The 12,010-nt window shown below is 41.0% G+C and overlaps 1 protein-coding gene across 1 annotated transcript in view; it reads left to right on the top strand.

Annotated features, from left to right (window-relative positions):
* The window catches only part of LOC126406524 (inactive pancreatic lipase-related protein 1-like), a 69,786-nt gene that overhangs the window by 28,455 nt on the left and 29,321 nt on the right, over positions 1–12,010 (top strand). Inside the window, exons 8-10 of the mRNA XM_050070838.1 lie at positions 1,548–1,666; positions 5,775–5,898; positions 10,571–10,685. Of these exons, the coding sequence (XP_049926795.1) occupies positions 1,548–1,666; positions 5,775–5,898; positions 10,571–10,685 (358 nt within the window). The remainder of the gene's footprint in view (positions 1–1,547; positions 1,667–5,774; positions 5,899–10,570; positions 10,686–12,010) is intronic.

The following is a 12,010-nucleotide window of genomic DNA, read 5'->3' on the forward strand; positions in this document are numbered from 1 at the left end:
TTCACAGGTACACCACCAATCTCCAGAGCTACGCAGCCTTGCAGCAGCCATTCCTCCTCTGTCGTCCTCTACCTGTTGCGCCTCTCTCTCTCTCTCCTCCTCCGTTCTTCAATTTCACAAAGCTCTTCATCAGTGTATTCTGGCTAGGATAGGAGACAGGTTGAAATAAACTGAAATTTCCCTTTAAGAATCGTGTCTTTAAGTTTATTTCATTGTGCAACAAATGCACATGGTTAGGTACATGATTGGGTTTAAAAAAAAAAAAAAAAAAAAGGTTTGCTCTACATTGATACAGGAAGCAAACCTCAGGCTCGCCGGGTGAAAGTCCGGTGTTGTTAGAGCCATCCACCATCCTTCCCATCTGACCTATAGGGACTTTCCAGGTCCTTAAATTATGTTGTTGTCTGGGGGCATTTCAAACTGGTGTCATTTGGTGGCTTTATTCACTGACACCCGATGACCTTGAAAAGATACCTGTTTTTTGTTGGTGTGTAATGCACAAACCAATGACCAAGCTGCGATATTTCAAGACTTCGAAATGAAAATGAGTTGCTCAATTTGAATTGAGAAAATTAAGTTGTTGTTATTGTTGTTGTTGTTGTTGTTGGTGTGTGTGTGTGTGTGTACACACTATGTAGTGACGTGTTTGTTATTCAGCACCCCCTCACTGATGTAGAGATAAAATATAACACAACTGCCTTCAATTCAAATTACGATTACAATACAGCTCCATAAACTACATCATCCACAGTTGGTTATATCAACACGTCTCTTAAACAGTTTTAACAGAAACTGAACATTAGAACCTTCATGAACGATTTATGTGACTATTTTTTATGCTCTACACTACACTGCCAGTGTTCTCAAGTCTACAGGCTTCATCACGGGCACACTCCCTATACATAACACAGTGACTCATACATAAGATTTTCTCAATTGTGCAACTTACAATGCAGAGCCCCCTGTGGAATATTGGATTTGTCCCAATGGAAAAACTGTAAAGAAATCCCAGGCGCAGTTATTCCTGTTGGACCTATCTGAGCAAATTTTTCTAATATGGACGACGACATCCTTCTTTTGAACTGTGCCACTGAGTAGCACGGCTCAAGTCGCAGCATTGGTCCCATGTCTGGGTCTAGAGATGGGAGGGAGGGAGGGAGTTGGGAGGGAGTTGAGAGAGAGAGAGAGAGAGAGAGAGAGAGAGAGAGAGAGAGAGAGAGAGAGAGAGAGACACTGGTGCTAACTTATTTTCTGTGCCAATTTTCAAAATTACAGCAGGAAGTTTCACATATATTTCATGTAGATATGCTTTAAAGTCATTCTCTTTCTCAGTTGACAGCTTCTGTCTTCTAAACACCCAAATCTTTCTCATGCTCAGCGATGCATTATGACCCTGCTCAGTGTCATGAGTTCATACTTAGCCATCAGAAATTTAAGACTCAAATCTACATTAACAACTCTTCACTTATTCCTCTTTACCTTGTGTTCTTTTAACACCATGTCCCTCTCTTCTCCTCTTCCCTGTCATCACCTGTTTCTTTTGCCAGGTTCCAAGAAGTTTGATGCCTGCAACCATGTCCGAGCCTACGAGTACTACAGTGAGAGTGTGGCGAAACCCCAAGGCTTTGTAGGATTCTCCTGCTCTGACAAGGACAGTTTTGCTGCTGTAAGTCTTTGGTTCAACTTTAAGTGTTAAAGCTCCACTACAATCCTGTATTTAAGTAAAAGTAGCCGTACCCAAATGCAAAAATACTCTATTACAGTTCAAATTCCTGCATGCAAAATTAAGAACAGAACTATCACTGACAAAATATACCTCTCAAACATAATTATGCAGATTGGCCCCATTTAGATGGTGAAAATATATAGACTATATCCTGTATTATTAAATAATTATTATAGGTGAAACGACACTTTGTAATACTGCAACTGGTTGAGTTTGCACAAACTTTATTTCAATCTAGGCTTATAACAATACATCAGATTGTTGGTTGTATGGTAACTTTTTATCTGCAAAGTAATTAGTAGGCTAATTCTTCTTGATAAATGTGGTGGAGCAAAAAGTACAATATTCCCTTTCCTTCTAAAATGCAGTGTAAAGCCGGATGTCCACTGGATCCGTATCCTTTGCGTGCGCAATCTGGCCGAGCTGCGGGTGCCGGAGCTAATCGTGGCCATTCAAGTCAATAGACCCTTTTCCACCAACATTTCCAGGAACTTTTATTACCAGGAATTTATTTACCTGGGTGAAAAAATTCCTTGCAATCTGTGGGGTTTGCTTTTCCACCACACCTCAAAGCTATTAGCCGAACTAGCATGCTGTCCTTGTGTAAAACATAACGTTACTGACCGTGGATGAGAGACTGTGGACGGAGCATATTGAATATCACTGTCTACATGTTAACATGTTCATGCTTGGTGAACACATGTATTGATAAAGTATTGGCTTCTTACACGCTAAGGTTTAATGTCACTTACCGTGTAGACGTATGTGTGTGTGGATGTGGAGGAGTTCAGCGCCGGCACAAAAGAACAGATACCGTTAGCGCTTATCAATACTACGGTCTTTGATCATTTAGCCCCGGGGCTAATTTAGTACCGGGTTTCGTTACTCATCTTTAATCAAAACACAAATGAAGTGAAGCTTGTAGAAATTAAATAAAGTTTGCAGCAGCTGCCCGTGCCAGGAAGTGCGGAACGCTGCAAGTGTGTGTCTCACCAATCAGCATTCTTCAGCACACAGCCCCGCCCCATCAGGAATTCTGGATAATCTTAAAAGTCCTACCACCTGACTAGGTACTTTTTTCAGGGCAAGTTTTTTTCCCCGGGTAATTTCGGTGGAAACGCACCGAGGCTTTTCAAAATCCTGGGTAAATGATAAAAGTTCCTGCGGTGGAAAAGGGACTAATGTAAGCTGCTCCACCAGAAGCACTGCAGCGCGTCCTAGCCACGGCCTAGAAGCGGCTCAGCACCCCGCTCCACAAAACATGCGCCAGGTCTATTTTTGATGGCACATCAATTTGCACAGACCAAATGAGTCAAACAGGAAGTCAGACGCAGAAATGACGAGAGTATCCGGTCAATTTTCAAAATAAAACACCCATGAAAACTCCGGATCGTATTTCACCTTGCTACATCAACATGACGTCAAAGTGGGTGGCCCAAGGCCTGAAGGGGGTTGCTGATGTCTTTATACCTCCAGGGTTTCCACAGATTATCGTGTGACATTATGATCTCACGATCCACCAATTCCAGCCGCTTGCTTGCGCGCCGCTATAGTTCCAGTTGACATTGATGCCCAGCACAGGACGGAGCGAGTCCACACCGTGGCGGAATCACGCACACGACGGATCCAGTGGACATCCAGCGTAGGGTATACACATAAGTAAAGTACCTTTAGCTTATTTAGGCTCAACGTTAGATACTGAGATGGACGGAACCTTCTGTTAGTACTCTGCGTTCATGTTGTTCGTATTTGTGCACATTTTCTGAAAGCTTGCAGATACAGATGAAACGGAGCAGTGGCACCGGAGATCATGGAGGCAGTGTAGTCTAGTTCAAGCCAGATATGGCTGTAGAGGACACTGAGGAAATTTCAATAATCGCGGAAAATAACAAATCAGTAATATAACAAAAAGAATTCTCCATCTACATGTCGGGATATGTATAATGTTAATGGCCGCTGTCTACAGCACTGTCTCCGTTTAAAGGTAGAATACTGTCACCTTCTTTGTTGTGTGAAACTTTTGGCTCTGCTCTCTAGTGCCATCTATTCGCTGTATCTATGTCAGAATAAAGGACACATGGAAGTATGAGGGCAGTGACACTGACATTTGAAATGGATGTATGAGCCTTAACTTGTACATTGTTTGAGTTAATGTAACCCACATACTGCACGTCATGACATGTTTCTTCAAAGGCAAGGCAAAGTGGTGAGGAGAGGCACATCATCATATTTGACTCTTCAGATGTAGCCTTAGTGCCTGGTCAGACGAGAAGGTGGCCAAGGGAAATTCGCTGTGTGTCCTTCCTTGTGAAATAAATGGTGCTGTAGGCAAGCATTTGTACTACCACCTCCTGTCTCATTACTGATGGCAACCCATCCTACTCCAACAGAACAGGGTTATGTAAAATTGGATAGCGCAACAAAGCAAATAACGTGCTCCAGTGATGATGTTTTCTCTGAAGGCTGATGCAGCGGTTAGCATCAGTTAGATCAAGGCAAAGTTTGATTGGATTACTGGAAGAATGAACACCCATAGTCAGCTGAATAGAGGAAGCAGTGAGAGTGGGATGGAGAGAATTGTGAATGGATGAGCACAAAGAAAGTCTTCCTGATTGAACTTACGCTGAGCTTTATAAAATAGGCTTTGTGGCAAACAACATTTATCATACTTTAACATTTTGTTCAGCAAGATAATCTTCACAAATGAACACTTTTATGATTTTTGAAGCCTAAATGCAATTGCCAGAAGTAAAAAGCTGAAGTTAGGCTATGAATAAACTCTACTATGGTCACATGACTTCAACGTAGGCACCACAGCAAGGTTGTAAAGCCGTGTTTGGGGTGATGACATGCTGTAGTCTCATTTAGCTACTTGTTAGCAGCGGCCTTTTTTAAGACACATAAAAGCTTCAATTCACAGTGGGGTATATACTGACGTGTTTTATATCGTAGAACAAAACATGAAAGTCTCTTAAGCTTAGACTTTGAGACAAGGGCAGTAGGAGTGCTAAAATGCTAACTCATTTTAGGGTTTTAGGGCTCATTACTGGGGCATATAGGAAAGCTTCCATTTGGACTCCCTGCTTCAAAGGTCAGAACTGTCAAGATGGTTTGCAATTTGTCAAAAGTATATCAAAGCTCACAAGTTGTGCTCTATGTAAAAGATCTGCACTGACATGCATCACCCCACATAAATTCACTAATTGCAGCAATGCCACTGAAATGTTTTATTTACTGTTGTAAATGCTGGTCTTAACAGACATTTACAAAACTAACAAACAAAATTAGTTTGGATCACTAGATTCAAACAGTTGGTTAAGAACAGACGTTTGTGTTACAGTTGCATGAAAAGTTGCATGTCAAGTTAGCTGGATTTGCTCATAAAAATAATGTCACAGACGAGGGATCTGGGAGGCATTTTATGTCCTCAATTTAAACAATGAGTCAGATGGAGAAGGGGCCCATATGCCTACCATCCCAGCAAGTGTATGGGACTGCCACCTGTTGCTGTATGACACTGATATGGCTGTGAACCATTTCTTTGGTTTTAGAAGTTGATTCGGGAAGATTGGATTTTTGTTGCAGTTGAGGGGCGATGTAAATGGGCTTCCCCAATGTCATCCATGTGGAGGGCTTGTATCTGCAGCTGTTGGTGTTAATGACAGTTTATCCCTGCTCTGGACACATGTCCTGATCAAAGGAGGCCGGGGGAGCGCAGAGCATGACCTCATATGACTATGTCCCTGTTGAGAGATGACAGCACCTCCTTGTCGTTCACCTCGTAAACGCTCTCTGGTGTTATTCCTGCAGCCATAGCTGACAGCCACAAAGTCAGACTGTTCCCACACAGTAACCTATTGCAAGACCACTGCCATTCTTCACCTTCATATTTATAAGGTGGAAATCTGCAACATTTTTAAGGAGTATGGAGGAAAAACCCTTTAGGGTTGTTACTTTTCCATGACTATTCACTGACAGGAAAAGACTCATGCACTCCATCACAGGGTGAGTTCATTCTTCACACCTCACCATGTCCTTGACTCCACAGGGAAAGTGTTTCCCATGTGCAGACAAATGTCCTCTGATGGGCCACAATGCTGACAAGTTCACTGTGACTGATGGCATTTCAAAGAAGTACTTCCTCAACACGGGCAGATCAAAGCCCTTTGGCCGTAAGTACCCTGCCCTTCCTTGTAAGTGTGACTTACACATAAGCCGTAAGGACTTACTGTTTAGATTTAACTGTATAGAAACACTGAAACATATTTCTATGATTACTTACCCAGTTTTGATGTCTTTATGCTTTCAGCTCAACATACAACTTACTAAGTTTTCTATGGACTGATACCACTTTCCACTCCAGTGGGCTTATTAACTCCTTTTCAATCAAATTTGGGCAAATTCAAAAATGCAGTGTCATCCATGAAAACAAAACCATTACTCTAATGACTGAAACGTTTCCAACTCAGAGTAGTGCTTGGAAATTTAAGAGATATGTTGTTTTTGCCTCTAAGTATCAGAGGCATTGGGCATTTTCAGACCACAAGAGTGCAGGACACACTGACAGGATGTGCCATGCAGTATTAATTTTGACAGCTACTTTAGATTTAGTCTTAGTCTTGAGACAAAAATTCTGCATAATTTTAGTCACATATTAGTCATCTTCAGGGCCTTGCAGAGACCTCTAAAGGGGCAGTTGCTCAAAGTTAAAAAATGGGCATATAGAACCTGATTAAAACACAGTGGTGTTAGGGCTGTGTATTGGCAAGAATCTGGCAATGACACAGCTATTACAGTTCAATGTGCTATGATATATTGTAGGGATGGGTCACGATTTTCGAATTTTCGAATAGTCGTTTTATTTTGAAAAATCGATTTTTTTAATGCGACTATTACTATTCGCCGTCTTATTTCCCCCCTTTATTTGACATGCAATTCAGCTCCTAACCGCACGAGGGCAGTATAGGATTGCTACAGCAGTGTGAGATAGGCTACCAGCTAGTTTGATGCTCTTCTACAAACAGGAGAAACATGTGGAGACTACTACAGTCATCAAAAATTTCTGTGTGGAACAACTTCGACAAAATAAATGAAAATGAGGTGCAGTGCAAACTCTGTGAGGTAAAGCTTGTGTATCACAAGTCTACAACAAGTATGCACAGTCATTTGAGAGCGAAGCATGCAGGAGGCGGCGAGGGACCGTACCGGCCAGGCTCAGTGGTGCGACACGTCTGCAGCGCGAGTCCCGTAGCAGCTCGCCCCCCTGTTAATCAATTACAGCGGCTCCACCGGCAATGGGAGCAGTGCGACAACTCTCTATTTGACGCGGCTCTTCTATTTTTGTCGCGCTACGCTCCCCTACGCGACCCTCCAGCAGATAAAAACTACATGAAATAGTGTGCTAAACGTGCACAATGTGTTTTTAAATGAATAAACCATCATCAGAGGTGATATGTGATGACTTTTTTTTCATGCATTTACCCATGTTTATCCGTGACATTGTGTAAATGTCCGTGGCGGACATTTGAAAGCGAGTAGATGACAAACAGTACAGTAAACTTGTAGATAACTCAAATATATGTAATAACTTAGGTGGAAAATGCTTTAACATTTCATGCAGCCTACATGCAGCCTCTCGACTCCGCAAACGGTAAACAACTCCGCTGGCTTCTCTACGTGTCGCTTCCGTATGCAGTCAGTGGAGCCCAAATGAATACGCCGCGACACTACGCTGACGTGACGCTTTGCAGCCGGTGGAGCCTGGCCGTAATGATGAATGGATCTCTGTGTGCGTGGCTCCGGGAGGGAGGGGAGAGGGGGGGGGCGATTATTCGAAAAATCGTCGAATAGTTACCATGATTTTCGAATAGTGTTTTTGTTGCCCATCCCTAATATATTGCTATACAGTAAGCATGGAGATACTTTGCAATTTTTAGATTGATATTATTTTGACATGGACAGTTACATTTCAATTACACTGGACAAACCAGGTCCAAAATTGAAGAGGGGGAAAGAATGGGGATGGTGATGGCAGGGTGGAGTGAGAGAAAAAAGTCTATACAGAGGAGCACAATATTTAACTGTTTTTAGTGTACAGTAATCAAGCCCCTACTAACAAATGAAGCAGCCTGGACGCTCTGGTTTGCTATACTCACAGTGCAGGCTGCAGAGGTGAAGATACTCCTGAATGGCCCGTCCAGAACACCACTGCAGCAGCAAACTCGAACATGGAATTACAGACATTAAAAAGAACATTGGAGAGATATTACCTTACTGTTACATGTTGCCATGGCATGATGAAAAGCCTGCTGACACTGCTACCAGGTGGCTCACTGTGTGTGTGTGTTTTGTTGGTTCCCAATTAAACATTTTTCTTTCCCTCCTCTCCTTTTCTCCTGATTTGTTTTTTCCTCATAGTCTCTTCTCTTCTTTCCTTGGCTCTTCTCCTTTTGTTATTATTACACATCTGGATAAAGGCCTCATTATACTTCATATTGAATTGTAGGACAAGGCAGGGTCAGTTGGGTGCTGTAGTCCAAGTAGATTTGAGAATGACCTCTCTCTTGTTTCAGTCTCCTTGTCCTGAGCTTCTGTTTCCTGCATATTTTCTATGGACTGTTTCTCAGTGACTCCAGCCTTTGTCTCCCACCCTGCTGTGTCATGCGCACTTTGTGTTGGCTCCATCTCCATTTCCTCATCTGACCTATCACTTTCTTCCTGTCAATCTAGGAACAAGCAATAATCTATCAATTAATCAGCATTGATCTTCTATTTTATTAAACATAATTAACAACTCTTGAACCTTATGCGATTATAGATCTAAAATGTAATGTAAAATAACTAACACACTGTAATGTAGTGTTGTCTATGAGAAACTCTGCAATGCTATTCTTACCTGTTGTGCTCTTTTTAATCCAGTTGGTTAGGCAAAATACATGGAACAACATATACATAATTTATTTCACCCACTTACCGGTCCTTCAACTTCCAACTGTTATACTGTCGTACTGTTGTACTGTCTATATTATTGTTCTGTTGGACCGACTGTTGGACTGACTACAACGGTCATGAGGTGACGTCATATGATGAACTGGCTGGCTGCAGGTCATTTATTATAAATTATTAACAATTAATAATAATAAATGTTCTTGTGAAAGGCCACAGGAAGGCCTTCACCACAATAAATAATAATAAAAAACTTGACAAAGGGGCACTTGGGGGTCAAGGGGCAAAAGGGGCAGGTGCTCCAGCCCCTTCCGCTCCCCCCTCAGCACGTGCATGGTTATCTTTATTCTTCATAGTTTTAGTCAACTTTTAGTCATTATATTTTCTGTATGTTTTTTTCTTAAACCTAATCCAGTTAGGCTTATTCATGTATCAGAAATTAGAATCAAGGTTGTATGAAAAAATTCATTAAGACAATTTTTTTATACAACTACAAATCATATCTGCACACTTACAAACTGTCATTTCTCCAGCAGTGTTTAACAGGTTTAAGGGGTGATTCACAAGCACACATGTAGTGATCATCATTTGAAAAGCTTGACAACTCTCTTTTTATGCTTAAAAAACTTTGACATCATAAATAAATAATCTGAGACAACTAAAATTTGTATCCAGGTTCAATGTAAACTCTGACTCATCCATCTCACTGTTTAGAAGCAGAAAAATAGCTTGTGCAACAAGTTAGTGTGGAGGTTTAAACTCATGTCTCAGAGTTGGTAATTTAAACTAAACTTTCATCTGTCAGAGAAAAATGATCAGTTACCTCAGACTGTTTACTTACAATACAGCTACACTCACAGATAACTGAGCCTCCTACCTGCCTGTCAAACAGCATCAACCCGTAAAACATTCCAGCGACAGTTCGGATTTGAGTGCAGCCGTTCAGCAGCTAAGAAGCGGAGCTAACTGCTAGCAGCCACCACTGCAACTAACAAACTCCACAAATACATTCAGCGGCTCCACCATCCACAGTCAGACACATATGCTGATTATTAACTGCTGAATTACAGCTCACAACTGACACAGCTGACGCTGGTCTGGTGTGAGTGTTTTTGCTGGCTAGTGAAACATCCTGGCGCAGACTATTTACTGGAGTTTCACAACCTGTCACTCATGTGGCATTCGAAGATAATGGCAGACACAGCCGCTTTCAGGTCCAATAGTTCACCACTATCATCTCATCCCGTCTCATCAACAAAAATGAAACATAGATTTCAACTTAGTTTTTGTTATCAAGATCTATTTTTAGCTCATCATCGTCTCATTTTCATCATGGAAAAATGTCGTTGACGAAAAAAATGTAGTCATTGTTTTCATCAATGAAATGAACACTGGTGCCACGGTACTGAGTAAAAGTAATCTATGCCACATTATCCTTCCAAAATATTACGTTGTAGGTTACATGAATGCACATGAATGATCTTGACAGTGAGAGTATACAGCTTCCGTAAGCCCAAAGGGGAAACATGAGTCATTTTGTCACACTGTACTCAAGTGAGTTTAGAAAGGTGTTAAAGGTTGCAATAGTTACATTTTATTTGCTGACTGATGATATAAATGCCAATTGGTATCAATTTTGGAGTGATAGACTGGGGCTATTTCCTAGACTGTGAGGACACAGTACATACCAAATTTTAAAAAAAGTATCAGTAGAAAAAATATTTGTTAATTTTTGCAAATACTATGGTGTTGAATTTAAATGTTTTCATTTTAACCCCAATATTCTTATTCTTTGACCCCCACACATATGGAAAATTATGCTTGTAACAAGATGTTGTGACACTATGCTGAACCTTGGGTGAAATAATGTGACTGCTTACTATTTCTTTCCATTTGTAGGTTACAGCTACAGAATGTTGTTAACCCTGGATGGTCCTAGCTGGCCTAACCCAGGCGTCATGTTTGTGACACTTACTGGAGCCAGTGGCAGCACCAAGGAGCACCAGCTTCATTCGTAAGAACATTATAACAGTGTTCTGTGGAATGCACCAAGGGGTTTTAGTCCGTGTGACATCACTGACTAGGGAGTTGCAGAGGTGGACCTGCCTATTTAGTCTAGGATATTGTACTTCTCTTTGTTGACCAGGCCTGGAAGCTTGAACAACTGTTACTTCTCTTATCTGAACATGTGACTCCTTGCTGCCTAAATGACACATCTGGTCAATTACAGATACTCACTGATGCCATTCTGTAGTTCAGCCTCTGGATTAGCTTTAACGCCTCATTTATAGTATCTCTGCGCTGGCAATAGCCTTGCATTATGTTTTTGTGTTGTCTGTTGGTTAGTATTGTAATGAAATGTGGGTTCAACCAAGGTGGTGAACTTAGAGTCACCAAGTCAGAGCCATCCAATAATCACCCAGAGAAGAGCAGTTACAATACAATAATCTTTATTAGTACAGTAGAAAAACACAGTTCATAAAAGGGACGGAGGGGGAATTGCAACCAGGGGGTTCCGCACTGTCAGGGTTCTTGAAAGGACTCCCACTACTACCCACTACAATAAATCACTACAAGCTTAAGGCACACTACAAACACAGCACGCTACCACCCTCTACTGGAGGCACTGCAATTACACACTTAGGAACTATAGGACTATAGGAAAAAGGACTGCAACTCACGTGACGTCACACTAGAAGTAGAAGCTTAAAACTCTTCAGACAGTCCTCTTACCAACATGCAGCTCAGCACAACAGTTAATCTCACATCCAAAATGCATTCATACAACCAAAGCACTTGATACACATCTGAGAATCAGCTCTTGTACCAGAACACAACATTTGTGTAATCTTTATTGCATGGATTGTGCTACCTCAATATATATCACAGAAATCCAATAGGCTTTTTCCTGACATTTTTTCCAAACTCACAAAATTAAACTAAAGTAACTCCAGTATTGTGATATAAAACTATGTGTATTCTCTATACATACTTTTATAGGACAGCTACGAATATAATAAATACAACAGTGCTAGTCAACTGTCACCTTTCATTTGTATGACTGATCCATTCATGGCATTCTTCTGCAGATATGTTGAGACATCTAGCAATAATTGTGTCCAGGAGGGACATCTGATTATGTGGATAGTGTATGGGCTGAAATATGTGCCACCAGAAACTGAATTTGAATCATTTATATTTGAATTTGAATTTCTAAACTTGAATAATTGCATTGAAAAACTGAATTTGAATCACATAATTTGAAATTGTATTGTTTAATTTGAATCAATGCATTGAAAAACTGAATCTGAATAGTATAATTTGAAATTGAATTTATTT

This window comes from Epinephelus moara, chromosome 19 (genome assembly GCF_006386435.1).
Source record: "Epinephelus moara isolate mb chromosome 19, YSFRI_EMoa_1.0, whole genome shotgun sequence".
In the NCBI taxonomy this organism is placed as follows: domain Eukaryota; kingdom Metazoa; phylum Chordata; class Actinopteri; order Perciformes; family Serranidae; genus Epinephelus; species Epinephelus moara.